The sequence below is a fragment of the Numenius arquata genome, chromosome 5 (genome assembly GCF_964106895.1).
Source record: "Numenius arquata chromosome 5, bNumArq3.hap1.1, whole genome shotgun sequence".
Classification (NCBI taxonomy): Eukaryota; Metazoa; Chordata; class Aves; order Charadriiformes; family Scolopacidae; genus Numenius; species Numenius arquata.
In genome coordinates this window covers 59,358,681-59,374,415 of record NC_133580.1, presented here as the reverse complement: position 1 = coordinate 59,374,415, position 15,735 = coordinate 59,358,681, and the positions used below count along the sequence as shown (strand labels likewise).

Below are 15,735 nucleotides of genomic sequence, written 5' to 3'. Positions count from 1 at the left end.
CATCACTCAGTTTAGCTGTTCCCACTTAGTTTAGCTGTTCCTGGGATCTTCCCTCCTAAGTCATACAGGTATTTTTTTTACACAAACCACAACGAATGAAAACAAAACAATTCAAATTATATAGAGGACAAATCCCAGATGACTGAAACAAAGATTAATGAGATAGAAGTAACTTTACTATGTAGTGTTAATCATATTAACACTAATATGATTCTGAAAAGTGTACCTATACAATAACACCACATATATAACAACATATGTGGAAGAAAAATAAAAAAAAATTACATGCTATTAGCTATGGTCCCTTCTTTTAAAAAAAATTATTGAATCTTTTATTTATTAAGCAGCTGTTGCTATGTTCACTTATTCATTCATCCACTCATTCAGCTGTTATTTATTTAACTAATTATTCAACTAATTGTTCACTGAGGGACCAAATATGATCTATGTTTTACAATTGACCTCAAAGAGCGAGGCAGCTGAATGCATCCGATAGAAAATAGAAAAAGGCATCGCAAGGTTCACAACAATTATCCAGGGTTCAAAGCCAAACACTATTTCTTCCAGTCCATTGTCATATTCCGGGCGGCAGCCGAATGCCGGTGGTATCCAAAGCTGCAAGGGAAGAACGCAAAGCCAATATTAATCACCGGTGATATAAGTGGCTACACCTTAGTGACTGCAACCCCATCGACCTGGAATTTGGTTTCAGAAACCTCTAAGAAACCCCTCCCTGTTGCTACTGGGGCACACTGGGGGAAGAGGGTTTCAGCTTCTGCTGCTGCTACAGTTTGTGTCCTGTGACTAAAACAAGCCTCGGCTCCCAGATTCCATCTTTAAATAAACTTTGTTCCCCAAAGGCACATTCACTTATTCTTCCAGAAGAAGTAAAATTTCCTTGCTACAATCTATAGAACCATGTAATTTTAATGTACTTATCAGGCTTGAAAGGTTGGGAGGCTTTTGGGTGTTAGCTTGTGAATTACATTCAAAATGTCTTACCGAAAGATTGCATAGGAATAAAAATGCAGCGATGTTCTTCAGAATTCTCCTCTTGTTGTTAGTAACCGAGTTTCTACTGTAAAATGAGATATCTGAGGCTGAATGCATGACCGAACTCTTCTCCTGACTCGTTTCAACTTCTTTGGCACCACCATCACTTTCTCTGCCACAGATACTGCCCTTCAGCAGGCAGGGCACCTCTCCGCTGCCAGGAGCAGCTCTGCCGTTGTAAATCTCTTTGTAGGAGGGGGTAAGCGATAAAGTGCTCCCCCGAGATATAGTCACGATTCGAAGAGTTTTAATGTCGTCGTTCCCCTTTTCCTGCTCCCGATGTATGGATTCAATGATAAAGAGGTTCTGAATGTATTTCTCAATAATGACCAGGACGGAGTAGGGCAGGTTGTACCACGTGTATTTTGGATGAGCCTGGGCACAGATAATGGCGAGGATCGAGCCCCAGGAGAGGAGCCAGGATCCCGCAGCTGTGCCCACCAGCAGCTCGGCATCAAGTTTTCGAGCGGGATTTTTTGAATTATCCAGTGATCTGTCTTCCAGTCTGTAGATGAGAAGGGCGACGATTCCAGCTGTGCACATCAGAGCCAATACAAAGATAGCGTGCAAGTAAAACATAGTGAGTGCTAACTCGCTTTTGATTTTCGAACGTCCAATCTGAATTAAATAGACAACAACTATGGCTATTGTGCTAGTTAACACGACTAGTCCAAAAATCATTCCAACGGTTATGCCATGGAATTTGAATGGAGTTTTGTGTTGCTGGTGGTGCTCGACTTTGCGGCCAATGTTCTTCCACAGGACATAGAGCATCGTGGACGCTAGGATGTGGTACTCTATATTAAAGGGGTATAGATAATAAATTCCTTGAGAAAATATCGAACAGAGAGTTGTTGTTGTGCAATTGCATTGAGGTGCATGATCATCTAAAACTAAAGGAGAGGGAGAGATTAGTTATGTGCATTATAAGGATTTCTCATTTAAAACGAATAAATAAAACATAAATAAAATAACAAAACATAAAAGGTAAGATTTCAGTCACACAACACATCACTCCAAACAGTTAGCCACCTAAGAAAAGGTTTTGTCATTGAAGTCATTAACCTAACAAGGCTTTTGCATGTGCGCTGAAGTATGATCTCTGACTTCACTGCTCAGCCGCTGAGCAATAATCACATCATGAAGGAATGCTGCACCAAAGGGCACCAAACTTCAGTAGGGTCTTGATAAAAATACTTTTTTATAACACAAAAATCCAAGATCCCAAGGGCTTTGAGTCCTCAGCCATTCAGCTTAGGAGGCTTTTATAGGAGCCCAGGAATCTGTGGATCACATCGAGAACAAGCTTAAAAAGGAAAAAGCTCAGTTCTACTCTCATTTTTATCAGTCATTTACACTAGTGTGGTTTCTGATACCAAAATCTCTTTAATAAAAAGTTTTTTATGTCTTGGAAAGAGGTGAAGTAAACCACAGATACTTTCACTCAATGTCCCAGTATAGTTCTATGGTTAAAAAACCCATTAAAAATCAATCTTCTCCTTTTGAGAGGAACCTATGAAATCATAATCTCTCTGCTGTGCAGTTAGCTGCATTGTAAACCCCTAAGGCATCTCAATGAACAGTTGTTTGTATTTGTAAAATAAATAAATTTAATGTGCACTTATGAGCTAAGCAAATAATTTCAGAAATCAGAAATTTTCACAGTGGCAGAAAAAAAAAAAAGATACTTATTTTCATAATGTATTTATAAATATATAAACACATATGCTGAAGAGCACATTTTTTGGCGCTGATCTTAGATTTGTGCCTGGAAATTCTTCTTTTGTTTTCTATAATTTTAGAAGGGAGGAGGAGAGGAGAAAGTTGGTATTGTTTTCTCTCAAGCACACAGTTAATAGATGAAAAAAAAAATTGCTTTTGCAGTGGGTTGTATGTTAATGCCAAACTTGTCTTGCAGGTCACTACTTCACTCCCCCTTATTTCAGATGCTATTTCTGACTGTTCATAATTGTGTAAGAACTCTGGCAGCAGAATAATGGGAAATAATATAGGGAAACTGTTTCTATTTAACAAGTGGAAATACCAAGAAGAGCCACTAACATGTCACTTGCCTGTTCTCTACTAATGCTCCATGATTACAAAATCTCTGAACTATCATTTCAGCTACCTGATCACTAATGGAAAGTAGATAGTTTCCATAGATACCTCTAAAGGGTAACACTTGCAAATAGCCGTGAAATTGTGGGCATAATTTCAGACACAGTTATACTGAAAATACCATTTAACAGATTTTGACTTACGTGTTTTCACTTATATGTGAACTTTAGCAGGTATTATTAAAAATGCCTAAAATTTTTCAATTTTTAGAGACTATAAATAGGCAAAAAAATAAATTAGTTCAAGCTTTGGCTTTGTTGATGCAGAATCAGGAGTTTTTAGGATACAGGCACTACTGAATTCCCTCTACTGGGTAGGAAAACGTACATTTTCCTCTTCAAAAGCTGTCTGTCCTTTCCCCTGTGAACACAATCAAAATTTATCAGCTGTACTGAAAAATGTTCATGGGAAGAAAATTGTTTATAGCTGCTGAGAACTTTTATTTCCTATTTAAAGTTAAGCACTCCTAATTTCCCCACGCTTCAGTGGCATTTGAAGGCGGAAGGCATCCCCAGCAGTTATACTCAATGTTTGTTGACTATAACTTGCATCATCTTACCAATGGAGACAACGGTTCATTACAAAAAAAGAACCACCCAGAGCAAAACCGTTGTCTTGTAAAGCAGCACTAATGGATAACCCCCATCCCTCAGAGCCATTCCACTGAATCCCATAGGACCACACGCCATGTGTAACCACTCTCCTGGGAAGGATCTGCACGATTATCCATGTTTGTTTTGCTATGAAAAACTTACAAAATAGTAATCTCTGTTTTTAACACTGCTATTTTCCATTTACTTCAATGATTTACTAATAAAGGGGTTCCTCAGTGATGTTACTCCTCAAATAAAATGTTTTTAAAAAAACTGTTTGTTTGTTTGGAATTTACAGCATTTAAATTTCTTCTGCACCTCATCCAAAGGGGAGATGAGTAAAGAGAAAACTACAGCCTGAATCACATATATGACAATGAGGATGATACAACATTTTAGTTGTGATCTGAACCGATCACTTACCAGTTCACTACCATTTGCTCAGGAATGACTATGCTGACATAGTCATGAACAACAGCCCAGCTCCATCCTACAGGGACGCGGTATTTTTTCTGAGAGCATGGTAGAGCAGGAATTCCAAAATGTACCCACCCTTTCACTTACCTATTGTTATGTTCCCAAAACCAAGCGTGATTAATCTTTCCTTATGTTCGTTCAGTTGATGTTTGGACTCTGTTAGCACTCCATTTGTCCACAAGAGCAAATTTGTGAACACAGAATGGATAACCCCAAACCTACAAAACGAAGCAATTATTGAAGGAATCTGCACAGCGTATACCTCCATATACGTTAAATAAAATGGACTGACTTTCTGTAGATGCGGTACATGGCAATATTTGTCAGTGTCAGTGCAGGGAAAAGAAAATCATAACCGATCTCTCTAGAGATGTTCCTCAGTGGAGCACAATGGATGTTAGACTTCCATAATTTTATAGAGTGGCTTAATGTATTAAACCATTAATAGCATGCTGTTATTATTTCTTACGCTCTCTTATGTGATGTTTATTATTCTTTGGGCTGGCCAGGCTTCATCTTAATGACAGTGACTGAACAGTCTGAACAAGGTTACTTGTTTTGCAAGGCATATTTCAGAGCCTTCTGCAGTGCTCGTTCATACTCATTGTGGCTGGTCTTTCTTCACAGATAGCACTGCCTTCTCTAACTTCTAGTCCATGCGTGTTTGTCTTCTGGAGAGAGTTGAAGCCAACAGAGGGCTTTATCCCATTCAGACTACTGGTACAGTGGGGCTAGGTCTCCATGTGCTTTTGAAACTCCTGGTTTCTGACAAACCGGATGTTTTTCTCCTGCACCTGAGGCCCGTAATGTTCCTTCACCGAGAAACAGTTCTTTATTACTGCGCTGTTCTCAGTGATAGACTTGCAGTTAGGGATTTTTAAAATTCTATTTATAAACAGAGCTGATTTCACCAGATGACACTGTAAAGCCTTCTGCGATCTCTCTCCTCATTGGCATGAGGCTTGAACACTTACCCAAGAGAGCAAAACAAAAGGAGAACTTGCTCCATAAATGATATTTCTGAGCAAATGTCTTTTACTTCCTGTAGAAACTGGTCAGCCCATTGATAATTGGAGATTAATATTTTAAAAGTTACCATGTTTGCTTATTTAAATTCTATGTACAGATAATCTACATTAATCGACCTTCTTGCAAAACCAAAAATACATCAGAACTGTACGTCAAAGACTAGTCCTCAGTTCTAGAAGAAATGTATGTATTCAGCTGTTCAGGGGACACATCAGTTACACTGTGAGAACCAAGTTCTGGGCTCAGAAATGTGCACAACCATTAGTGATTTGGGTATATGGGATACCACCGGGGATCTTGTGTTTCCCACCGAATTTGCACATCTGCATCTAGTTCCAAAAGGTGCTTCCCACAAAAATCAATATAAAATACCTCAGATATATTGCACTGACTGCAGGTTGCTGATGCAGATTCCCTTTCAGTAGCTAAATAAAGAAAACATAATATAGTACATAGTCCTATGGCACGTTCTTCCTTCCTTCAAAAAAAGCCAGTGACATTGTGACATCATACGTTGCCCATTTTCCTCTCTCATGATAAAAATATACTTATTTTGTGACTGTTGTATATTAGAAAATATACAAAACAGCTAAATAAGAAAAAAATAATTCAGACTAACAGTTATCTTCTCACTTCGGTAAATGGAGTTACTTGTTTGTATATTGTTTTAATATTAACACAATTAAAAGGAGAATCGAACTCTGTTACGTTTTCCATGTCCCTCATACAGTAAAACTGTAGGTGTTGAAGCACTGTGCAGACCTACACCTATTCTAGATGAGGATCAGATCCACTTTACCTTTCAAGTGTTTTGAAAGACTGGATAATATCCTTTGCATGACACCAAAGAAAGTACACCTAAATGAAAGGAATACAGAGAAATGTCATTACAGTAATGAGCATGTGTGACACTCAAAAAGGAAAGTAGACAGAAACTGTGATGATTTAAACTGAGGTAGCTCCATCTCCACACATGTGAAATAACTTATGATTTCCTCTGATGTTCACCCAGAACCTTTCTGGCATGATGAACCTAAGATTTCTTATATACAGAGTCAGTGGCTCAACTGCAGAAAGTCTCAGTATGACTCACCAAAAAGTCACCATCCTGTGTCTGTATCTGGAGAGGCTTTTATTTCAAAGGAAATAAAGCTACCAGCTGTGGACAGCAGTACGATTGCCGCAGGGTGTGGGGATGCTAAGTTTGAATAATTTATTAAATATATGGAATTGTAGGGAGGGAGAGAGATAAGTGAAAGGATGCCAGACTTGATTAGTAAAACAAACAACCGACACCCAGGAAGCAAGAGAAAAGTTTGTGCTGTCAGCCTGAGAGACAACCGCATTAGGGACACACGCAGTTGAACCCAGGTACGGTGCAGAAAGCTCAAGCTGGAGAATAAAAGGGAGAGAAACAACAGTACCGAGTTAGAAAGTAAAGGGGAAAGAAGTTTTTTAAGTGGGCATCTCTGTTTGTGGGAGGATAATGGAAACCTCAGGGTACAGATTGTTGCTGATACAAAACCGGTTCCAAGTGCTGATCAGTGCAAGGAGCATGATACCGATATTCCTCAGGGATGTCAGGGTGAAACTGGGAGTCCTGTTTACTCAGAACAGCTCCTAGGAGACTGAACTGGACAGTAGGTGAACTATCAGGAGAGAAGTGGCCCCAGATGTTTCTCTTCCAAACCTGCACGGTTTGGTGTTCCAGAAACAGTCAGAAAAGTGCAAAGAGCTTTGGGTTCTTCTTTGGCAATTACAGTAACTGGAAGTCCATTTTACCACTGTACCCATTAATGTAGGCACCCTGCACCACAGCTGGTGGCATCTGAGACATTCTGATGCTGATTTTTGAAAAAGCTAGGAAAATGCAGTTCTCTGTGGGTTGCCTACACCACCCAGCACTAGCATGTTCGTTCACCCCTCTAATGAAGATTTATCAAAAGAAGCTGTGACCACTCTAAAACCCCAGGAGTAGAAACAACAAGGCATCGCAGAGGTTTCAACTGAAATCAAACAAATTGAAATTAGCACTTAGTCTCATCTAATGCCATCTTCAATTTCCCGTTCTGGGAGAGATGCAGTAAAATCCAACAGCAGATGTGAAAGCATTCTTCAAAACTTAAAAAACCGTAACTTTTGAAGATATGCATTAGAATAAAATACAGCAGAACCTGACACATGTTCTGTAGAAAACAAATCGTTAGTCTTCTAGATGACACATAATTAGGAATGCTGTCTGCTGGAATTTCATCCTGTGTTTCAAGGACTTGAGAAGATTTGTCTTAGGTAAGAGGCATCTGGTAAATTACTTTCTAACTTTCTGTTTGATTGCTTAGGCTAACATTCTAGATTTCATTATTTTAAGCTAAGTAGATGATAAATTCAGTAACATCAGGTGATGTAAAATTTAAATTAGAATTCACGTTCCTTTTGTTCAGTGTTGTTATACAGTTTCTTCCACACTCCAGTTCACTGTATCTGGAAACCTTGTCAGCTCAGGGTCACTGGATGCAATGAAAAATGCTACATGTGGATCAGCAGGGAAAAAAGGCTTAATTTCTTTGGTTTGTTTTTCAGCAAAAGCAAAGAAGTGGCAAGACATGGAGAGTGGACATTAAAAGAGTGTGAAATTAAGACTACTTCAACAAAATCAGAATTTCACCCTCAAAGAAAAAGATAGAAGAGGTCAGAACTACTGCTTAAATTTCAATGCTTTTTTCATTACAGAAAGCAGAAAAATGTAAGCTGTTCAAATGCTTATTTACATGCAACCACAACTGCTAGGAAAATCTTTCTTTTCTTTCTGAATGACTTAATTATCTTGGAAAGCGCATTAAATGACCTGGCTACAACTGAGTATCTTAGTTGAGTGGCTTTTTCTTTCCTTCTTTCCTACAAATCTGCTGACGGGGTCTCGGAGCAATTCATGTGAATACCACCGTACAGGATAGACCCAAAGCCTTTAAATAAACAAGCAGCTGGAATATTTTACCGGAGTCCATACGTTTGCTACTGTGCAGTCCCTGATAAGCATAACCAAATGCTTCTAGAAGGAAAATCCATGTTAATTCAGTACAGGAAAGATGTGCAAGTATTGCATAACAAGCTAAATAGCTGGGAAGGGTTTTGTCCCTTTTAAGTATCAGACCTCCACCCCTAACCACAATGGGACATCAGGGGAGGCAGAATGAATTGAACTTGCACAGCAAGTTCTATATACAGAAATAAGTGAATCGTCTTTAGCCAAGCTGCTCATTTCAGCCTGAAAATTCTGAAAGTTATCTATGTAACTCGAACTACATTAAGCATGTAACTTCAACTATAGGAGAGAGCATTTTTGGATTACTTCTTTTTTGAACCCGCGTGAGTTTTATGGCTGAGCAATTTCAAGTTGCAAAGCTTGAATTTACAGATAGAAAGGATACAGGTGCACATGAATTTAGGCCTCAAAAGTATTCTGTGATATGCGTAGAAATTAAATTAGTGTAAAATTCGCTGATGATGAGAAAAGAAAGGATATTTTTGGTAAGAAATACAGATATAATATAAAACTGCAACCAGTGACTTTTACCTGTAAGATGGTGTGCACGGCATGTGTAACAGGAAAAATGCCTTCAGTTGGTGATAAACAGTTTGAAAAATCAATATAATATCCAATTTTAAAAGAGTCCAGAATTAAAGTAATCACTGCAAACAGTGTAATCCCACCTACAAATGAAAAAGACATCAGAAAATGTCAGTGTACAGTTACAGCATCTACAGACACTTTGTACAATATGCTAAAATCTCTTTAGGGAAACAAAAGTCCATCGATATCCATGTTTTTGTTGAAGGAAATAAAAGTAGATCAATGTTCATGATGATAATTGTCTCAAAGAACTAAGTCCCTCTAAGCTGTGAAAGCCTCTGTGAAATCTATTATGAAGACACATCTCCGCACACGCCTGGCACAGCCAGCACAGAGGAGCCAGCCCAGCGATGGCCGGGACCTGGGGACTCTCAGCCCCTTGCAGATGGCTCCCAGCTCCTTGCAAGGTCAGTCTCTCAGGTAACGGTAGCACTAAAGCGGCCATACGGGGCGTGAATTAATGCTCTATACAGCCACACGGCAAACTATACAATTCCAGGGGGCTGAACAATCGTGTTACAGTCTCCTGGCCCAAGAGCTCGATGTCGGTGAGTAACACAATCACTTGGAATTCCTTCCCCGGGGTTCAGGGGGTTACGCTCTGACTCAGAGACCAAAACTACAATGAGCTGTACGGTTTGTTCTAGAAAGGAACCAAAGATTTCATTTCTGTATTTATTATTTCACTACACACACACAACCCCCCATAAAAAACCCCTAATATGTTTCTCTAAATATGTATTTCATACCCTAAAGAACTTTCACGATACATGTTTCCCCTTGTCATTTTTTTTCTTTTCAGGAATGTAGATATTTGTTACAAACTCATTCTGGAAAGCTATATGGTGACATAATGCACATTATTAATTATTGGGTTTGTACCCATATGACTAAGCCCAACTGGCAATAAAATTACTGAACTCTAAAGTCTCAATTTGTTTGGGTTTTATTTTTTATCTCTGAGCTTTTATTCAAACAAGCTTCCACTGGATTTAATTTGGGTTTATTTGAACTAAGACTAGATAAAAATCTATCCACGGACCTTAAGGTATAGATCAGCATCAGTACCTTAATCTTTCTTTGTAATTCCTCACAGAGTAAATAACATCACTAGGGTTGACTTTGATGAATATTTATCCTTTATAAGGGACCACAACTGAACTTCCTTATAAGCACCACATGTTCCACTTGACTTGTGTCAATAAAATATAACACTAATTTAATAATTTATTTAATTGATAATACGCTTATTAAAATTGCATTGATAAAAATTAATTATAAGTGGTCAAAACGCGATGTATTCTTCTTTATTATTTCATTGATCCTTTAAAATTAAACAAAAATAGACTTCAGAAATTTTTGGTGGGCTTTAATCTGTTCCCATTGAAATCAATAGATTATTTCATTTATTCAAATGATATCTAGATGGTTTTGGCAGTTACTCAGGCGGCCACACTGGTAGCATATACAAAATGTCCAACATGCATATTTAAGTGGCTTCAAAAGAGAATGATTGTAATAATTTGCTCAGGTAAATTCAAAGCACAGTTATAATGACCATAGATTGCTAATGGAGTCCATGTTAACTTTTCCTGATGGAAACTTCAGTATTATTTACTAATATGAAATACGAGCTATATATCAGAAATTATAAATAAGGAAGATAATTCCACTGTTTTGCTATTTCTATTTGAAAGTTAAAGAAACCTGAAATGATTGCTATTGAGCACTGTATAATTTAAAAAAAATGGGATTTTTTTCCGATGTTCATTGAAGTCTGTATATTTTAAGGGATCAAGATTAGGATTTTCAGTATCACTAAGAGCTGGCTTAATTCTTTCTATTAACCGGCAAAATGAAAAAAAAGCCATAACAATACAGTTGTGAAAAACTTAAAATATTGTTCAAGTAATAGCCTATTTAATGCAAGCAGTAAAGAGATACAAGCTGAAGTCTGCCAAGAGCTTTGTAAGTTGACTAGCTGCTTTAAACAGAAGCTGTGCTGCTGGAAAACATGATAAAATAAAGCCATTTGTGAAGCCAATTGATTTTCATTTTAAGTTCTCCGGCTCACTTGGCTGAACTTTCAAATAATGGTCAGAGGCCTTTCCCGAACAGGAGAGTGTACTCTGGGGGAATAACATTTGGAATAAGTCAAGGAAAGGACTTCCTAAGCTACCCTGTGAGTATTTGGGTCAGGATAACTGTACCTTATCAATGACAAAGCTCTCCCTGAAACTTTTCCCACCTTCAGACTGTAAGAGTGGCTCTTGGTCTGCCACACAAGGGGAAGGCAGCTCTGCTCTAGGGTTCATGCAGTTGCTAAAATGCTGAAGGAAACCTTCCTGTCAGTAATTCTTGTAAACTATTTGTCCTTCTAGCATTGTTAACTGTGTGCAAGGACTCAGTTACAGAAGGTTTTCGTTAAGTCATTCTTTTTCAACCTTTGTCATAGCAAAATGCTCTAAGTAGCCAGCTACCACCACTTTAACTAAAATGATATTCACAGTCTGAAGAGAATCGTGAAAATACACCCATTTTGTACTGGTTAGTACATGGACATTTTCTCTAACAATGAGAGCAAGGAGTCATTCTTCTAAAGCATCTGACAGTGCTAGTCAAAAATTGCAGTGAGCTTTCTGTGGAAAGACTTGGTGAAAATTTGTCCTCCTACCCCCTCCTCCTTTTTGGAGTTTTAGTCTTTCAGATAAAAGATTTCTGTGACACCACCATTGATGCAGAGGAGGGCAAGGGGGATCTTGGCAGAGGAATTGCCACCTGAGTTTTTCCTTAGCTCAAATAAGTTTTCTTTTACCAACAGAGGATAAAGGACTTGTACAGGCTTGTTGTAACTACAAGAAACTCCTAAGAATAGGAAAGCGTAGGTCTTTCCCTAAGGGCGAATTTGTTGAATTGCAGCCTAGACATCCAAGAGAAGGGGTGGAAGCCGCACCACTTGAGAAGCTAGTACAAAGAGCCATCCTGTGCTGGTAAAAGAAATGGATAAGGTAACCTAGTAGTTCATTCCAGTATCTTATTTCTAAGTTTCTGTGACTCCTTATATCCTGTAGGACAAATGAAATGCTGTGAATGCCGTGCCAAAAGAAAAAGGGCAGGGGGTCCTGCTGTACTTACCCATGTTAAGCAGTATTTATTCCATACTTAGGAGGAGAAAGCTACCCTCTGAGTAACAAAAGCAAAGCATGGTCCAAAATAGGATCAAATTAAGCCTTGCATTAATGAATTTCAGGAGGTTGTAAGCCACATAAGCTAATGAATTACTAAAAAATGCCTGGGACTTGAATATTGTTTTTGAAAACAAAAAGTGAATAATCAAGGAGAACAATTGAAGAGTTGGTACATGAACTCCATACATTTCAGGAAAGTCTACAGACCACAGCGGTACAATTTTAGACATTAAAAAAAAAGATTTTCCCTGAGCAATTCTTACAGCACAATTGTTAACAGCTGCAAAGGAAATAAGACACACAAGCACTGAGACTGAGAACAAACTAAACTTCCACACAACACAACCTTACTTTTCAAAATCATCAGGTTTCAGGTGTTCTTGGGATTTTCATTTAGGTATTTCATTAGCTGCTGTGATAATTAACTATTGTCTCATTGCTAGCAGGACAAAAATATGTTATGGAAAAGCTGTCTTACAGCAGTCCACTTTACACACTTAGTTTCCAACCTATCATTTAGAGTGACGAGACTGGAAAAGTGGTCGGTAAAACTGGGCTTGCCTGTGACTCTGCACAGTGCTGATGAGGGTTGGTTCCTCTTCTTGGGACCCAGAAACACAGGATTCCTGTCACTGTGACTCGGTGCTGTGCTCCCCAACCACCTTCTCTTGATAAACCTTTATATCCTTACTCCAGGACGCACCTGACCCTGCAGGTAAGGGCCATCACATCCCACCACTACCCTGGAAAACTGGCATACTTTTCCTACAAGTTCATGCTACCTTTAGCTTCCTTGCTTAGAAGTTTTATGTACTAATCTACAAACTTATCTGGCCAGGGATTTTGTTCTCTTTTGTCTATAACTCCAGATGTTTCTAAGGCATCACTGTACACATATAAATGGGAATCTCTGATATACATGAGTATGAAGGACCTTTCTGACTGGTACTAGCCTAAAGTAAGTTGCGTTACATTGCCAGGAAAAGGTGATAATTCCTCCAAGAGAGTTGCACGACACCAACATAGTTGCCTCTTTCGTTAGCTATATTTTATTTTTCAAGTGCTTCCAAACCAGCCTGGCAAGAGAAAACAGGGCGCCAGAGCTTTCAGTACTGTAAACGGCATTTTGAAAAGTGATGATGTTCAGCAAACAGCTTTCCCATACAATCTCTTACTGTGTTCATCTTATGCATATATTTACTTTAAAGTGCACTGCGTGTGCGTTAAGTTCATGAATACGAGGATGCCTCCTGGTAGGGACGGCGAGGCTAACAAAGAGGTAGCAGAGACGGGTGATGGCACGGATGTCCCACGCGCGGTGCCACCCTGTGTGCCACCCGCTAATACTTACACTTGAGCCAGCGGGCTCCGGCGTGCGTGTCCTTGTCCCGGATCAGCCTCCTCTGCGTGCAGCTCCTGCCAAGGTACCACAGCATCCACAGCAGCTGGATGAGCATCAGCGTGATGAGGTAGGAGAGCAGGTGGCTCTTGCTGATGCCCACGGCGTGCACAGCCCAGGCGAAGGTGAGCAGCAGCCCAGCCAGGAAGAGGTTGATGCCGTACTGGCTGCTGAGGATCTCGGCGTTTTTCTGCGGGTAGCTGCCGCCCACCCAGGGGGAACCGGCGGCTTTCTCCATCTCCCACGTTGCCGCCCCAGTCGCTGCGAGCAGGCGGCCCCGCTTCTCCCGGGGAAGCCCCGAAGCCCTCGGCTGGCCCGGCCCCCATCGGCGGCCGGGGGCGGAGCGGGTCTGCCGGCCCTCGCCTCGCCCTGCCGTGCCGTGCCTCCCCGGAGCCGTCACCCGCCCTGCGGGGACCTCCGGGTGGTCGCCGGCTGCCGGTGGGATGCCCAAGGGAGGGTAGGTTGTCGGGAGGGGGGTCGTTCAAAGGCTGCTGATGCTTTGGACTTGGGGCATCTCGGCCTTGGACTCAGCCAACAGTCGAGATTAGGGATGAGGGTCAATGTATCCAGCAGATTAGTCGGGAGGTGGCCGTGTCCCTCCAGAGGGTGATGGCAGCGAGGGACACGGAGCTCACGTCCGTGTTGACAGAGACGTGCACGGCGTAACACGTTCTCTAGGCAGGGAGAGGGGAAAGATAGCGAACAAAGCACCCCTGAGGAATAATGGCTGGCTGGAAAAACAAGGGGTGGCCAACGTGCCGGAGAGGCTCAGGGAAAGCGGGGACGGAGCGATGGAGCCCGCCCTGCAGCCCAGGGACCAGCTCCTTCCCACCGGCGTGGCAATGGGGTCACCAGCCACGGTTCCATGCTCTGGGCCCCGCCGTCCTCCTCCTTTTCAGCAATTGGCACTTCCATTGGTAATAAAAACCCTGCGCTTTCAGGAATTTTCTAGACCTGTCAAAGGTGGCAATTTCTGTCTAGTTCTAGCAAGTCCCGTTGGGACAGCAGAGTGCTGTAGTGACCGCCAGCTGGAGTAGCACCAACAGAGCTCAGAGTAGCAAGGACGTCTCCAGGATTTAGTCCATTTCCTATTTCTTCATCTTCCTCATTTTTATACACATTTTAAGTATTTGCCTTTTCTTATTTAAACTGCTTAGTCTGAACTGTGAACAGTGGTTGTAAGATACTAACGTATGCACGGCTCAAGATTTGGAGCACCAATTCGTTGTCTATAGGGGACGACAGGAATTTAGCCCAGCGTAAAGGACTACATATTTTAAATGGTATTTTGTTTGCCTACAACACAAATTCTCTCAATTCTAGGCTTTCAGGTACCCAGCGATAGCTTGGAGGCCAAATACCAGGATAGACTGGTCCTTGTTCTGGCCAGGCAGGTCTTACATTTTTACCCTGTACCTGCTGGTAGCATTTTGAATATCCAAAGCATTGCTTTTTACAGGGAATGACCTATATCTCACATGAAATGAAGCCACTAATTCAGCTACATTAAAAAAAAAAACAAAAAACAACAAAGGGAGAAAGGAAAAGACAGCATCTATTTCACTCCACTTCCACTGGCAAAACTTACAGAGGTTTTGAGTGGGTTCACTTCCGGAGCCAGAAAGAGGTGTTTTGTTTTTTGAAGTACCAAAGGACACTTCTGAACCTGTATGTAAATTTCCGGGGTTCCCATTCCACTTAAAGAACAGGGAAGGAGAACAAAATGGCAGAAGGGTGGAATGAGTGAATGCTGTACAATCCCCTATTTAGGTAAGCAAAAGGAAGTAGCAGCTCATGTCCTTGATACTCATTTTGGCCTGTTCTCAAGAAACAGGTATTTTAAGCCATCTACAAATTTCCCTTTTGAAAAATGCAGTGAGGTTAAAGCTCGCCCTGTGTATCTGCCTGGCCCATACCAGCAGGATAAATAAACAGCGTAACTAGTCAAACAGTTAAGGCTTCCACCGCCTCTAGCTCAGAGCTACATCCATCACTATCTGATGTTTATGGAAATGGCGAATCCTGCTTTTATCTTATGCAATGTAACCTTTAAAGAATAACTAAGGAAGATGCTTTCATTTTACAGAGCTTCTATGGATAACTATCATAGATCTATAAAGCTTCTATGGATAACTGAAGATTTCACTGCCCGGACTATTTTATTTCAAGATTATTCCAGAGCGTCCCTTGTCACCTGTGAAGAAAAGCTCTTTGGTGCTGGTACACAATCTCCTGAAGGGAAATTAA

At 40.6% G+C, this 15,735-nt stretch overlaps 1 protein-coding gene across 1 annotated transcript; it reads right to left on the bottom strand.

Moving 5' to 3' along the window:
• Positions 1-444: 444 nt before the first annotated feature.
• Positions 445-13,726, bottom strand: OTOP1 (otopetrin 1). Its single transcript, XM_074148181.1, has 6 exons — positions 13,441-13,726; positions 8,845-8,981; positions 6,070-6,128; positions 4,329-4,459; positions 1,003-1,946; positions 445-615 (listed from the first exon to the last, which is right to left on the bottom strand). The coding sequence occupies exons 1-6, from the start codon at positions 13,724-13,726 to the stop codon at positions 445-447; spliced, it is 1,728 nt and encodes a 575-aa protein (XP_074004282.1).
• Between the last annotated feature and the right edge of the window lie 2,009 nt (positions 13,727-15,735).

Bases quoted from the DNA above. Each gene is read 5' to 3' on its own strand.
- OTOP1 (XM_074148181.1), bottom strand. From the start codon at position 13,726: ATGGAGAAAGCCGCCGGTTCCCCCTGGGTGGGCGGCAGCTACCCGCAG. The intron at 8,982-13,440 runs GTAAGTATTAGC...TTTCATTTGTAG, and splicing joins CGGAGCCCGCTGGCTCAAGT to GTGGGATTACACTGTTTGCA. The intron at 616-1,002 runs GTAAGACATTTT...CTTCCCTTGCAG, and splicing joins TATTCCTATGCAATCTTTCG to CTTTGGATACCACCGGCATT.